General features: G+C 48.9%; 1 protein-coding gene across 1 annotated transcript; it reads right to left on the reverse strand.

Moving 5' to 3' along the window:
• Nucleotides 1–1,242: 1,242 nt before the first annotated feature.
• On the reverse strand, nt 1,243–15,774 carry Nek2 (NIMA related kinase 2). Its single transcript, XM_038350126.1, has 8 exons — nt 15,468–15,774; nt 14,624–14,841; nt 14,135–14,375; nt 10,438–10,520; nt 9,752–9,878; nt 8,531–8,750; nt 5,775–5,900; nt 1,243–2,595 (listed from the first exon to the last, which is right to left on the reverse strand). Exons 1-8 carry the CDS (start codon nt 15,561–15,563, stop codon nt 2,375–2,377), a joined length of 1,332 nt encoding a protein of 443 aa, XP_038206054.1. The 5' UTR covers nt 15,564–15,774; the 3' UTR covers nt 1,243–2,374.
• Between the last annotated feature and the right edge of the window lie 532 nt (nt 15,775–16,306).

A 16,306-nucleotide genomic window follows, 5' to 3' on the forward strand; every position in this document is an offset into this window, starting at 1 on the left:
GAGCTGTGCAGTCCGCGCGCACAGGCTAGTAGCTCTGGTGTTTCCACCTAAAACTGGCATTGCAGAGTGAAGACCAACCATAAAACTTGTGTTAATAATTTCCAAGTGTTTCTTAGAACACTCAATAGCAGGTAACACATTAATCAGGGAAACTCTAGAGAAAAATGAACCTGCCCTCCGACAGTGCTGGCAGGGAGTGAGACTCAACAAAACTCTGGAGGGCGCGTGGGATCAATCTCTGCGTCTGGCCAGCAGTGCCATGTGTGAGAGCTGCACTCACTGCCTGTGTGCTACATCTGTACATCTGAAGGAGCTCTTCTGAGCCTTACGCAGCTTGGTCTATACTAGACTCACACAGTCAGCAACACCAGGCAACTGTTCATAAAAATATGAAGGGCAGAGGAAAGTTAACTGCTTCATGCTCAAGGAAAAACTCCTGGACCAGGAGAGGGCTCATGCATATAAGATGCTTCCTGCATAAGCTTGAGAGCCAGAGATCAGATCCTCAGAACCTGTGGGGAAGCTGGGCAGGCGTGGCAGCTGCTCATAATCGCAGCAGGGAGGTGGATGGGGTCACTGTGGCAGGCTGACTCACGGACTAGCTGGACTAGTGAGCTCTGGGCTCAGGGAGGACTCTCCCCTCAATGAAGTGGAAATCGAGGACACCCAACATCAACTTCGTGCCTCTACACAGGCACGTGTCTACACACACGCATGCATACAAACACACACACACACACACACATACACACACACGCACACATCACTAAAAAGTGTCCAAACATGACCTGGTGTTCCCCAGAGAGCAAACTTGCTCGGGTCCGCACTGCTGGCCTGTGTGACCAATGAGAGGGTGCATTCTACCACAGCTCACCAATGGAACTCCCTGGGCATCGCCCACTTTTCTTCGATTCAAAGACGAAGAAACACAAAAACTGTAGGAAACTGATTTACACCGTGGGAAAATGGGAGGTAAACAGCAGAATAAAAATAAACACAAGCATCTGGGCTATGGAGACGACGGCTGGATTGGAAAGGTGCTTGTAATCCTACACTAGGGAGGTGGAGACAAGAGGGAACCACCCGGGGATGTGGAAGATAGCAAGTCTGAAAAAACTGGTGAGGCCCACACCAGGGAGGGACAATTTCTGAACAATGTCACCCAAGGTTGCCCTCCAGGCTCCACATGCACCTGCACACAGCATGTGCACACGCATACAACACAAACATCACAATGACGAATTTCCACAAAATAGATTTTATTGTATTGGAAATTTTATAAATAAGATGACTGGTTATTCATAAACAATTGTATCCAATCAAGTTTTCAGGAACATTTAAACCTCACACTTAGAATGTTTATTTACACAGGACTTTATTCTGCACTTGCTACACCAATGCCATTATAGCCCAAAGGAGAAAAAAGAAAAAGTAGGAAAAACCACCACTGAGTTTCTAGTCCCACCTGGCAGACAGAACAGATAGACAAGATGCTCCCCATATTTTAACATTACAAGCTACCACAGAAGACCTAGCTTCCGAGATCCAAAGGCATTGCACCCACAGCTGCAAGAGGCCCCTGGCACTGCATCCGCAGCTGCAAGTGCCTAACAGCAGAGAATTCACACGCAGTAGAAAAGTCAACCGTGGCAAGTTACACACCCAGGCAAGTTTTATAGATCCAGGAAATAAAGGACACAGAATTTTAAAATGCAAGAAGTCTGTGTATTCAATCATGAGACAGACAGCGTTAAAATGCTGGGCTGTCGGGGGATGGCTGGGTCTCCCATAATATCTATAATATCACACACTAAAAAGGCCTGCCTCCCTGACCTCTATAGCGTGACCCTAAGAGGGAAGCCACAGCCCAGCTGACGCCTCACTCAGAAACTGCAGTGAAGGCAGGAATCACCAACACCCAACCACCACTAAGCAGCTGATGACATTAAGAGACCAGACCACGTGCATCATCATGGTTGTGGACAGCAGGTGCTGGGCACACCACTCCTGCTGTGCAGATTTTCAGTGTAAATCTAAGCATGACAGATACAGGCACCCCACTCAGTCATGTCAACTGCTCAGTAAGGCCTGCAGGTTTATATTCCTTCCCTACCATTATCTTCTAAAATCTACAGTGTCCCATCTCATATTCCCAGTAGTAATGGCACACAGGATAAAGGCCCAGCCAACCAGCAAAGGCACCGTGTTTTCTACACAGGGATATTAGGGGAAAAGGGAGACACGTCCATCTTGTAGCCCAGCTGCTGAGACAGAGCAGACAATCCCAGTGTCACGCTCGCTCACTGCGCACAAAGGCCAAGCTCAGAACCAGACACACAAACTACAAGCAGCGGAGGACCAATCTCTAGTGGGCCTAGCGCATGCCCAGGATCTGCCTGCTCTTTAGTTGGTAGTTTTTTTCTATATCCGACAGGGCTTGGGCCCGCAGCTGGGCAGCATGAAGCCTCTTCTTCAGGTCCTTGCACTTGGACTTGGCAAGCTGGCTCTCGGCATCCTCGCTCCTTGCGGCGTTTTCTTTGCTCTCCCCACGGAAATGAACCTTCTTCCTCACTGCTGAAGATGGAAGGTCAAGTTCTTCAGAAAGAAAAAGAAAGGCGTCTGTCAGACATTGTTGACACCTGTGTGAAGCTGTCTGGGACAAGTAGGAGCATTTTAAAACAGCTTTATGATTTCTAAATTGTGTGTGGATATGTGCACGTGAATACAAGTGCCCTCAAATCCAGAAGAGGGCATGGTACTGGGTCCCCTGGAGCTGGAGTCGCAGGTGGTGGAGTAGCAGACGTGGATGCTGGGAGCTGAGTTCTGGTCCTCTGCGGAGCGGCACGTGCTCCTCTGTGGAGCGGCATGTGCTCTTAACTGAGTCGTCTCTTCAGCCCCAGCTTTCTCTTTTGTCTGTTTGAGCTGTGATGCTCCTGCCTCTGCTCCCTTCATTGCTGAGTCTATAGGTTACACAGGTGTGAGCTGACACCATGCCCCGAAAAACACACCAAATAATATAGGACAAATGCGTCAGTCTCTGACGAATCAACTCTTCTCTTAGGGTTCAAGGCACTGGGGGTGAGGGAAATCAGTGTTTGCTATTCCTGAGACCCTACGACAGGAAACATCACAGAAGCTTTCTCACAGACATACCTCCAACATCCAAACAGCTCAGGCACCAGGATGTGTTTCTAAGCAACTGCAGAGTGAGCAAGGCCAGCTGAGCTGGAGTGGATGAGTGGTGTGCTTCTCGCAGGCACGCACTGATAACCCCGCCCACATGCAGTGACACCCATAACACAAATGGTTTCCCCTGGTGTATCTAAAGGAAATACACATACAGACTTACTGGGTTTACACTGGGGCCGCTGTGAGCCAAAGGCCCTGTGCTACAGGGGATGTCAGGCCATGAACAGTGCAGATGGAGTCTGAGTGACACACGCATGAGGAGAAGGCACAGAAGTGGTGCTTGCGGGGGGGAGGGAGCCCTGGAGACTAAGTGTAAGCCGAGTCCCAGGGAAGACAAAGGGAGACAGCTTGAGGGAGAGGCAGGAGGCTGACTCCCTGAAGGGCCCTCAGCTCCTCCATCACTGCACTTCGAAGCACAAGCTGTTGCCAGGGACCTTACCACCACCGTGGAAGGTGCAGCTGCCTCCTGCCAAACACGGTGTTGCATTCTCCTAATGGGACGGTCCCGAGGAAGTGACTAGGAAAAGAGCATCGCATCCAACAGCAGGAGAGCTTCAATAAGTAGACAGGGGGGGCTTTCGAGATGTGGCTGCCCATTGGCCGCGCTTAGTGTAACTTTACAGCCCAACTGTGCAAAAGGGCATGTCATGACTCCAACGTCCAGGGCCTGAGCTGGCATCTGCTCCCCTCTGCTCTGACACTCTCAGGTGAGCTGCAGTGGGCCCTGTAGCTTGCTCTAAACACCACGACCCACACTGGTGTCGTTACACACCCATCTGTGCGGCCCTAAGGTGGAGCCCAGCACCTCACCCAGCTATTACCTTTGCTCCAACACACCCTTACCTGAAGCGCAGTCCCAGAGGTTTCGGTAATTATCCAAGTGAGAATGAGAAGTGCGTGTTGTTTTCTCCTCATCTTATCAACCTAAGCATGGTTTAAATCTGTTCTGTCTTTATGGATGGCAGTGCGCTCTCTAAAAGTTGCTGAAATTAACCAGGTGTGGTGTTGCACACAGACAGGTAGATAGCTAGAGGCCAGTGCAGCCCCGATGGCAGGTTCTATAAAGCGAGACCCTGTGTCTCCAAGAAACAAAACAAAAAACTCAAAGGTTTTAACAAAGATCCAAAGTGCACTCTGTGGTTGGCTTTTTTTCCTTTTGAGACAGAGTTTTATTCTGTAGTGATGGCTAGCCTAGAACTTGCTATGTAGACCAGGCTAGCCTCACGCTCACCTCTGTCACCTGAGTACTGGGATTAAAAGTGTGCAAGTCAGAGCCAAGATGTGGGAGTCGGCGCCCCCTTCCACCACGTGGGGCCTAGAGATGAAACTCAGATACCAGGCTAGGGACAAGCACCTTCACTCACTGAGTCATCTTGGAAACCCAAGCCCTATTTTCTGTTTATTTTGTAAATTATGTGTATGTGTGAGTGTTGGGGGAGAGAGGGGTTACGGGCATACGAGTACGGGACCTGCGGAAGCCAGAAAAGGACCTCAGTCCCCCGGAGCTGGGGTTCCAGGCAGGTGGGCTGGCTATGGGTGCTGGGACCCAAACTCAAGTCCACAGGGAACACAGTGTAGAGGCTTGAGTAAGAATTGACTCCACAGGCTCATATATTTGAATGCTTAGCTGTCAGGGAGCAGGGATACTTGAGAAGGATTAGGAAGTGTGGCCTTGCTAGAGGAAATCCAACTGTCACTGCAGGTGGGCTCTAGGGTTTCAAAAGTCCGTGCAGACCCAGAGACTAAAGATGTAAGCTCTCAGCTCCTCCTCCAGGCTGCACCTACTGCCATGCGTCCACTGTGACAATGATGGACTGAGCCTCGCCCCAGCTCAGCTGTCCCTGAATGGTGTCTCACTAGGACAGGCAGCGTGCGTGCTCTTACCTCACGAGCCCACTCTCTGGCCCCCTCCCCGTCTCTCTCGCTATGCAGAACAGGATGGTCTCAAACCCCCAGCAATTCTCCCGCCTTCCAAGTGCTAGGGTTACAGATTTTCCCCACCGTGACTGCTAAGCCACACCTTCTATGATGACTGGAGTGTGGCAGTTTTAAAATACCAGGGCTTTGGCTTTGAAATGAAGAGAAATACAGTTCTGATAACATATCCAAAAATTAATGTCCTGCCAGACAGTGGTGGTGCATCCCTTTAATCCCAGCACTCTGAAGGCAGAGGCAAGAGGATCTCTGTGAGTTTGAGGCCAGCCTGGTTTGCAGAGTAATTTCTAGGAGAGGTCCCAAAGGTACACAGAGAAACTCGGTCTTAAAAAAACAAAAGAAAAAAAAAAAGAAAGAAAAAGAAAAAATTTGAAATGTATAGTTTTAAAAATGTTTCAATTTCAAAGATTGAATATGAAGTCTGAGCCATGCCATGTGATAGAGTGACTGAGGTGGAGATCAAGCTGCGACTCCGCCTCGGGTCTCTCACCCAGGACACCAGCAACAACACCAGCAGAGGCTCACGGCCACTCAGTGACATCACCTGAGATCTGAGGCTGTAAGGTTAAAGCACCACAAACTCCTCTGCCGGCCACACCAGGTGCGCATGTCCACGCGGGCCACAGAGTGTGTGGAGCTGACGGACATACCTGAAGCACTGGCCTGGGACAGGAACCTCTGCTCCTTCAGCAAGCTGTAGCTCTTTACCAGACTCTCGGCTCGGGCCAGTTTGTCCTCTGCCAGTCTCTCTCGAATACAAAGTTCACGTTCCTTCTCTTTTAAAAAAGGGAAGGAGAAAAAAAGAAGCAATAAGGGGCTCTGGCCATCAAACCACTTACTTGTGTCTGGCAGGCCCACCACCCCCCTGGCTGGGCTCCAGCGATGGTTCCCAGCCTCCTAATGCCGCGACACTTTCCCCAGTTCCTCATGCTGTGGGGACCCCAACCATGAAGTTACTTTTGCTGCTGCTTCATAACGGTAATTTTGCTACTGCTATAAATCATAATGTAAATATCTGGTATGCAAGATGGGCTTTCATTGTTACAAACTGAACATAATTAAAGCATAGTGATTAATCACAAAACTATGTAATTATGTATTGTGAAATAGTTCTAATTACAAAAAACTGAAATTTTTATGAGTGGCCCTGCACAGAAACTCTCATTGCAACCCTTTTGTCCAGTTCCGTCTTGCTCCTCAAGAAAGCAAATAAAGCAGGTGACATAGTAGGTGACATGTGAGTTCTGTCTCCATCCAATCGGCTTCTGTTCTTGCCAAAGCTCAAGTCTGATTTGGACAAATTGAGGCATGGTGCATTTGGTCCTCGCCGTATAAATTCAACTCATTCAAGATGGCAAAGATGTCAACCAAATAAATTCTTTTCTGCAATTCGCTTTTATCACTGAAAAGAGCTTCGAACCGCAGTCTTGCTTTCTGATTAAAAACATTTGAGTTCATCATGAAGTTCAAAAGCACACTTTAAAGCTTTTTCTCTCTTCAGTGTGAACTAGTGGAGCTTTGTTCGTGCACACAACTCGTAGCACAGTTGAGAGAACCATCAGCCGTTTACAGTGCTCGCCTTTACGAAACTGGCAGAATTCATGCTTTCCACGGCTTCTGTAACTCTTGCGCTGTTGTCTTCGCTGATATTCGCCGATGAATCGCACAGTGGGTTCAGATGACTTTGGTGACTCAGTACCAAACTCTGGAATCCATAGCCAGAGCACCATCTGTGCCAACACCACAACCTTTTCCCACGAGCTCCTCTACTCTTTTAGAAATGAACCGTGTCAGATATATCATGTGCAATAGTTGTTTCAAGATGTTTACAAAAGAGAAACTCATCTTTAACGTCACCACCATTAACATACCTTACGGAAACCAGTACTGAACAGTTGGCAACGTCTGCAGATTCATCCAACTGGATACTAGATATTGGAAGTGGAGCAGATTTAATTTCCAGAATTACCTGACAAGAGCGCCAGCAGACATGGCGCCTACTCCGTGGACAGTGTCGTTAGAAAAGGAAACTGCATTCACTGTGTAACCAATTCATCTCCGATCAGAACTCGGAACACTGTCTCTGGCCACCGGCAACAGCGAGTCCTTAGCAACGGTCTGAGGTTTCTGGCCTGGCGCCTCTGAGCACCCCCATACAGGACGCTTCAGTGGCTGCTATGTCTTGTTTGTGGTATTTGCCACCAGTGTCAAATCTGGCTCTCTTGGGTCCATCAGCTTTGGTATCCTTGCCAGCAAAGCTTGGATGCTGTTATGAGCAGGGCATCCCAGTGTCTTCAGCTGTGGCTGACAGAACGTCACAACAGATAACATGCCGCCATCTCTCCTGCTGTAATTCCTGCTGTAATTATTGAAGTAAAACCATCCTGTAAGAAATCCTCACTATGCTTTCTTAATGTTCCTCTCTACACGATCCATTGCCATGGGATGGGATGGTTTTCTTTTTTTTTTTTTTTTTTTTTTTTTCGAGACAGGGTTTCCCTGTAGTTTCTAGAGCCTGTCCTGGAACTAGCTCTTGTAGACCAGGCTGGCCTCGAACTCAGAGATCCGCCTGCCTCTGCCTCCCGAGTGCTGGGATTAAAGGCGTGCGCCACCACCGCCCGGCTTGCCATGGGATGGTTTTCTAATGAAAATAATATATAACCAAAGCTTACTGATACGGCATAGTTCAGTCAATATAGATGGGATGGTTTTCTAATGAAAATAATATATAACCAAAGCTTACTGGTACGGCATAGTTCAGTCAATATAGTTCATCCAAGTTGCCTTTGTTTGACCGTTGTGTTGATTTTTCACATACCAGTTGCTACCACAAGGGGGCACTATTCACATCACATCTGCATATAAGACTTCCCAGCATCCACTTTAAGTTCCCATGGTCTGTTCCAGTTGTTAACTTTAGAGCACATGATTTTACTTTTACTCAGTAATTATAGCTTATAAGGCATCGTGTTATCTCGAATACTGATGCGCTCTCTCTGTCTGACAGGTCCGCAAAAGCACATCACTCACCAACCCTGTCACATACACCTGTCTTGGTTCCAGATTTATGTGATGGGGTTGGCACAATGATTTCATCACACTGGGTACTTGTAGTGGGTATATCTCCATGTGGGCAGACCTGCCTGGAGATGGGCAGAGGAGGTCCCTAAGAGCGTCCAAAGCCAGTGTTTTCTGGTAGTCTTGGGTCCTATGAAAGGGTCGTGACCCACTGGCTGAGAACCACTGCTCAAAAGAAAGGCTGGGTTGTGACTCAGCAGTGTTCAGTCCCTAGGACCCTGCCCTGCCCTAGACACAAACAAAGGTCCTATCGAAGAGGCCCGCACATCTGAGCTCCTCTGTTGGGACTCCCAGCCGCACCTCCCCCTTGGCCCTGAGCACCACTCACGCTCCAGACTGTCCTCTCGGGCTCGGAGTGCTCGCTCCCGCTCCTGCAGCTGCTTTTCCTTTAACCTGAGCTCACTCAGCACAGGGCTGGAGGCCTGCAGCTTCAAAGGCTCGCTTAAGCGCTGTCCTCTCCTCTCCAGATGCCTCCTCTGCTCCTCCGCAACCAAGTCTGCTATCAAAGGACTCTCCAGAATTTCTTCCACTGAAGGTCGGTGGTAATCCTGGGGAAACAGTGTGGCAGGAGGATCATGGGACAGTCATCAGGAAAAGCAGTCAGCCGGGCGGTGGTGGCGCACGCCTTTAATCCCAGCACTCAGGAGGCAGAGGCAGGCGGATCTCTGTGAGTTCGAGGCCAGCCTGGTCTACAAGAGCTAGTTCCAGAACAGGCTCTAAAAAAGCTGCAGAGAAACCCTGTCTCGAAAAACCAAAAAAAGAAAAAAGGAAAAAAAAAAAAAAAAAAAAAAAAAAAAAAAAAGAAAGAAAAGCAGTTACGTCAGGAGGATAAACAAGACAAAAGACAGTTCCTGTATCTAGAAACATCTGGAAAAACAAGTTCACTGGTCACGAGGTGACACAGGTTTAATTCACCTCACCCCGCCCTTCCAGGAGGCTCAGGCCCTGCAGGACAGAACACACTACACATACACTGGGTACCAATGGGGTCTGGTCAGGGGAAGCAGGACCTTTGTTTCTCTAAATACTATTAAAGAGGACGTTCCACCAGCCTTCAATTCTCTCTCTCTCTCTCTCTCTCTCTCTCTCTGTCTCATGCACGCGCGCACGTGCACACACCGTATCCTTTGCAACCCCACAGCATCTCCCTTCCACTTCTTCCTCAGCTCACAACAGAACATCTGCCTCTCATCCCACGGGCCAGAAAACCTGCAGTCAGGGTATTTTCCTTCTGCTCTGTCCCCTTCTCCCTTGTTCTGGCCTCTAGTCCCTGAGACAGAGAGTAGTAAAAAGGCCCTTATCTACCACTGTACTCCAAGTTCTGCCTTTTTTCAATCTTTCCATGCCATTAACCATCAGCTACTGTGGCTCACGGTGGCAAGGAAACAGGAAGAGTGAGGCACAAGGGTTGATCAGGATGTTCCACACCTGTGAGCTTTCACCTCCGCTAACTAAGCACTGAGCCAGGGAGGCTGATGACCAGTCTACGGCAAACCCAAAGTTTACCCAAGAGAATGAAACAGTGCACACATAGCCTCGCAACCATTACCTTTAAATTCAGCATCTGAGTGATGAGGTCATTCAGCCCGTCAGAGTAGCGGTAGGGGATCCGCCTGAATCTCCCCTCTCTGATTTTCCCAGCTAACTCTTTCTGATTAAAAGCTGTGAATGGAGGCCTGGGATTTAAAAATAAATAAAAAGGAAAAGAGAAGAAGGGAGTGAAGAGGAGACAAGGGAAGGAAAGGAAATTTTAACAGTGTTAAATGAATGCAAATAAGAGGAAAAGGAGAGCCGGCTCCGCCCCGCATTCTGTCCCTGAGCTGGGCCTCTTCTGTGGCCATGCTTAGCCGTCCCCTTGTACTGCTCTGCAGAGTCTACAGCACCCTGGTTTCCACACGCAGAATTCTCTCCTCCACCCCTGGAGAACCGTAGTTTCGTGGAACAGCTTAGCAGTGGAGGAGGAAAGTGGCTCAGAGTCCTTCCTGTTCTCCCGACCCCAGGCCTCCCCAGGACCCCTACCGCATTCCTGCTTTGTTCACCTGACCTATGAACTCTGCCCTGAGCTAGGGATCAGTTTCACTGGGAAACAAAGATCCTTGACCAAAGCAGGACCCAGCCCCATGGGTTCCACTCTTAGTTGGAGAAGTCGGGGAGTGTTGTTTTTAACTTGTCAGTTTCCAGCGACAGACGACCACCAGTGTCAGCCTGGGCTCAGACGCTGTCTCCCCTACTCACATCAATGCACACAGCTCATACAGTAGGCAGCCCAGCGACCAGATGTCCGACTTCTCATTATAGGACAAGCGGCTCATTTGTTCCTAGAGGACAAGGTAAGAAAGAACCAACGAGTTGAGAGCTTGCTTTGTTTCAAAGTTTAAAATTAAAAACCTAAGGGCTGGGGAGGCAGCCGGGCTAACAGAGCTTGCCTAGCATGCACAACGCCCTGGCTGGATCCCAAGCACAGAATCAATGAGGCATGGTGGCTCACCATAATCTCAGCACTCAGGAGGTAGAGATCAGAAATTCAGTGATGGGGCTAGAGAGATTCCTCAGCAGTTAGGGACCGGCCACTCTTGAGAGGACCCAGCTTTCATTACCAGCACACACGTGACAGCTCACTGCAATCTTTAACTTCAGTTCCAGGGGACCTAACGCCCTTTGGTCTCCCCATATGTACATATGGTGTACATACATACATGCAAAGTACTTATACACATAAAAATAAAACCTTCTAGGGCTAGAGAGATGGCTCAGTGGTTAAGAATACTGGCTGCTCTTCCAGAGGTCCTGAGTTCAATTCCCAGCAATGACATGGTGGCTCACAACCATCTGTAATGAGATCAGGCACCCTCTTCTGGCCTGCAGACATACATGCAGACTCTCTGTGTACACAATGTGTGCACAACACATACAGAGACTCTGTATACATAATAAAAAAATTTAAAATAAAATCTCCTAAAAAAATTCAAAGTTATCTTTAGCTATAAAACAAGTTCTAGGGTGGCCCAGGTTGTGTGAGTTACTGTCAAAACACAACAAAGAAAACAACCAACACAAAACCCACAATAAATCAAACTAAAAACGAAATGGAAACTCAAAGTCTGGTAATATTCACTTAAAACAGAAGAAAAAATGTTAAATTTTCTATCTGCATCAAAAATTTTCAAAATTTCATATCCAAATGGCTCAGGTAGCTTAGACTACAGGAGAGAAGATGGTGGCTCCCACTGGAGCCTCAGGTTTATATGAAAACGGGGCGTGATCTTAGCTCGGCAACTCTATCACACGAGATCTCACTTTCACAAATAAAATGCTCATTGTGGGTTTAACACTGACAGTTCAAAGGCAAGCACCTGAGAGTTCTCCCCACTGTCTTCAAGGGAAGAAAATGGCATTTTATTCTGTTTTGTTTAAGAGATAGGGGTTTCAGACTCCTCAATTCAGACACCTGCCTCAGCCTCCAGGTAGCTGGGACTACATTCAGTTGTAGGCACCGACTAGATATTCCATTTTAAAAGTCAGAGGAACTGGCTGGTGGAATACACCTGTGATCCAGCACCTGAACTAGAGGCCAGGGGCTCAACAGTTCAAGGTCATCCTTAAGTTGTAACAAGTTCAAGGCCAGCCTGGGCTGCAGGAGACTCTTTCACAGATAAATCAAAACGGGGGGCTAGAGAGATGATTTACTAACTCCAGCTGCAGGATCTGATGCCCTCCTCTGGCCTCCACAGAGGGCGCGCGCACACACACACACACACACACACACACACACACACACACGCACGCACGCTTTTTTTTCCCCTTCAGTCCGCTGCTATAAACCACAGCAGGAACAAATATTCTCCTTGGGCTGACATCACTTCTCCCAGCTTATGCTTAGGGACACTGAATTCATCTAGTCACAAGGGCAGATGGGGAAAAGGCACAAAAGAATTGTGCAGGTGTTAACGTCTTGATTCCCGTTTGTATCCAAGCTTTCTGTGTGGAATATGACACTACGGGAGAACCAGCCTGTTCCAGAAACAGTCACAAACTCAGAGTTCCATGCTGTCACCAGCTCTACTAGCATAATTATATATCCAGAAAAGCTTAGACTTCTCTGAATTACTGAAGAAATCTCTAAGATTTGTACACTTACACAGCAATGTCCCTTGTGGACTCAAGGTTGGCTGGAGTTCATTTATTTGTTATTTGCTTTGCTTTTGTTTTTTGAGACAGGGTCTCACTATGTAGTCTTAGCTGGCCTACAACTCCCTATGTAGACCAGGCTGGGATTAAAGGTGTGCCTTAATGACAGCTAAAAATGGTCATGCCTTAGCCTCAACAATTTCATTTTATGTTCTACAATCCAATCAATACTAAGAAATGAGGAATAGCTGGGCAGTGGTGGCACATGCCTTTAATCCCAGCACTCGGGGGACAGAGGAAGGTTCATCTCTGTGAGTTCAAGGCCAGCCTGGTCTATACAGAGTGAGTTCCAGGACAGCCAGGACTACACAGAGAAACCCTGTCTTAAAAAAAAGAAAAAGAAAAGAAAAAGAAAAAGAAAGGAAGGAAGGAAGGAAGAAGGGAGGGAAGGAAGGAAGGAAGGAAGAAGGGAGGGAGGGAAGGAAGGAAGGAAGAAGGGAGGGAGGGAAGGAAGAATTCATACAAGGCCATGCACAGAAGCTCTCTATAAATGTAGGCAAGGAGCAGCAAGAACAGAACAGGCACAGAAATTAACACTGCAAAAACGATGCCCATGTGCGAAGCCCAAACACCAAGTCACTGTGATGGGAGCTAAGCCCATGCATTCACCTATGCTTCCTGGTGGTACATATGACCCACTGCCTCCAGTTCCTGCCCTTGGGGCCAGGACTCTGCACGAAAAAAAAAAAAAAAATGTCTGGGGTCATGTGTACAGAACCTACTACACCTTGGGAAACACTGTTGCTTTTAAACATTATTTCATCTTTGTAGACCTGGAACTTAGTACATATGGTCCTTTAAAAAACAAAACAAAAGGTGGGCATGGTGGCACACACCTTTTATCCCAGCAGAGACAGGCAGATCTCTGTGAGCCTGAGACCAGCTTGGTCTACATAGCAGGATCCACTCAGTCAGGGCTACGCAGAGAAACCCTGGGGGGCAAGGGGTACTGGAGAGATGGCTCAGTGGTTAAGAGCATCTGTTGCTCTTGCAGAGGCCCTGGAATTGATTTCAGCCCCCACACAGCAGCTCCCATCCACCCAAACACCAGTTCCAAAGGATCAACGCTGTCTTCGGAGCCCTTGGCACCTGGCGGGCGCGCGCACACACACACACACACACACACACACACACACACACACGGCACACTTACATAAAATAAATAAATCTTTAGTCTTTTTTTTTTTAAAAAAAAAAAAAAAGCTCTAGTTGAATGCAGAGGAACTGAATAGCCAGGTAGTTCCTTTGAACAAACAAATCTAGGAGGGTGAGAGAGAGGGGTCAGAGGTTAAGCACTAGATGCTCTTCCAGTGGACCACGTTCAGTTCCCAGCATCCATGTCTGATAGCTCACAACTGCCTGGAACTCAGCTTATGTGTGTGAGGTGGGGGACTCCATTCCCTCTTCCAGCCTTCACCGTTACCCACACACATGGGATACACCCACAACACCCCCCGACACACACACACACACACACACACACACACACACGCGCGTATACATAAAACTAAAAGTTTTAAAACATATACACAGCAGAACTGGGTTGTAGCCCAGCGGTACAGCACAGCCTCCCATGCCTGAAGCTGCAGGCTTGATCCCCAGTACTGAGGAGGAAGAGGAGAAAGTGGGAACTGCTGCCCTGCGACTTCTGGGCTGCTGGGTTATGAGCAACCAAACCTCAGTTCCCGTGCATCCGAATGCTTCGCCAAGATATTAAAAAGTCTCTAAACTCTGAAATACTCACAGGAGACATGTAGTAAGGCGTGCCAACAAATGTTTTTGCAAAACTCGTGTCGTGGTTTAAAATTCTAGCTAGTCCAAAGTCCCCAAGCTTAACATTGTGTTTGCTGTCCAGGAAGACGTTGGCTGGCTTCAGATCCCGGTGAAGCACAGTATGGCCACCATCGCTCCTTCTGTGACACTCTTTGAGGGCCAGGGTCAACTGAGTCATTACTCGAAGCACAAACTCTTCCTCTAAGTACTGCCTGGAACAAAAGCAATCACACGTTTCATGATCCTCAATAAAATCATTTCAAATGCAGGATAAAATATTTAAACTTCCAAAGTATACAAATATGGAAGAAACATATTAGCTATGAAACATGGTTATCATCTCACTAGGACTGTCCAGTATACTGTGTACCCCAAACAAGCACAAGAACCACCTACCACATTGTTAAGGGCCCCGTCCCTGTTCCCAATAGAATGTGCTCACAGTCAGGTTACCACTGACCTTTCCTTGGTCCCCTTAGTAATGACACTGGCCAGGTCCCCTCCTTCACAGTATTCCATCACGATGTACAAGGTTGTGTTGGTTCTGTCAATAATACGATCATAGTAACGGACGATGTTTGGATGTTTCAGCTCCCGAAGCAAGTTCACTTCAGACACAAGCATCTGCTTCTCCACCTCCGACATGGAGCCATAGTCGAGTTCTTTCCACACCAGTATCTGAAACACAACGTTTCCAAGGTATGAGCATGTATTATCCTTGGAGACAAATAACGAGATTTCCAAACTTTAAAAAAACAAAAAACAAAAAAAAACCCACTATCTCACATTTCAATATATATTACAACTCAAGGTCATTATGATGATCACTGCTGTCGGTTTGGCAGGGTCTAAAAGCATCTAGGAGACAAATCTCTAGGGTTAGTCTGGGGGAAGACCCACCCTAAATGTGGGTGGCACCAAGAAGCAGCAAGCCAGCTGAGCACAGGCATTCATCTCTCCGCTCCCTGCGGGGATACAGAGTGACCAGTGGCCTCGAGTTCCTGTCACCATTTGCGTTCTCAGTCGCGATGGCCCGCACCCTCAAGCCCATTCCTTTTTTTTTTTTTTTTAAATAGATGTATTTATTATGTATACAGTGTTCTTTCTGCATGTGTGCCTATACGCCGGAAGAGGGCACCAGATCTCTTTATAGATGAGATGGTTGTGAACCACCAGACCTCTAGAAGAGGAGCCATCTCTCCAGGTCTGGTCCTTCCCGTGTGTTGCCCTGCCCCTTCCCCGCTGTAAGCGCGGTTTGCTCCTCCCAAAGCGGGCAGGTCCACTGTGGACCGGAGACACCTCACCTTGCCGTCGCTCTTCCTCCGAATCTTCTGGCAGCGGCCGTAGGAGCCGGTGCCGATGCTGTGCAGCACCTCGTAGTCTTCCACCCGGGACGGCATGGCGGGTGTCCACCCCCCGGGATCCCCGCAGCACCCCGACCCACGACGCGCACAGGATTAGCCGCGCCGCCCGGAGCCCAGGCTCAGCCCGCTGCAGGTCCACAGCGCCGAGCAGCGCTACCGCCCGGTGAACCGCGCCGACCCCCCGACTCGCCAGCCGCCTGCCGAGCCCGAGAGCTACCGGCCGCCGGGTCAACCGTCGCGGGCCGCGGCCTCGCCATCTATTGGTCGACGGCGAAGCTGCCTCTTAGCTCTGATTGGCTGAGAAGACACAACACTGCTAAGCATCTTGGGAAAATACGTGTCGCTAGGCAACCGCGTCGGCGTTGGTGTGGGCGTCCGGTCGCTTTACGGAGCAGGCGCCCGGCGGGAAACCCCGGGGACCTCGGACCGCAAAGCACGTTGGGTCTCGGTGACACCGTCCCTCCGCCGAGGTCGCCGAGGCAACGGAGGTCCGGGGAGCTCTCAGACCCAGGCTCGCTCATCGACCTTTCCACTTTGACCCTCACCCTTTCGGGTCTGAGCCCGAACCGGTGTGTGTTGAGGACTCGGTGATTCAGCATATAAACTGCACACAGACCTAGAGAGCGAGGATCCCTGTTCCAGCCGGGAGTGGGGGCGCACGCAGGCGGATCTCTGTGAGTTCGAGGCCAGCCTGGTCTACAAAGCGAGTTCCAGGACAGCCAGGATTCTGTTACTTAGAGAAACCCTGCCTCGACCCCCCCCCAAAACTCACACACCAA

This window comes from Arvicola amphibius, chromosome 12 (assembly GCF_903992535.2).
Source record: "Arvicola amphibius chromosome 12, mArvAmp1.2, whole genome shotgun sequence".
In the NCBI taxonomy this organism is placed as follows: Eukaryota; Metazoa; Chordata; class Mammalia; order Rodentia; family Cricetidae; genus Arvicola; species Arvicola amphibius.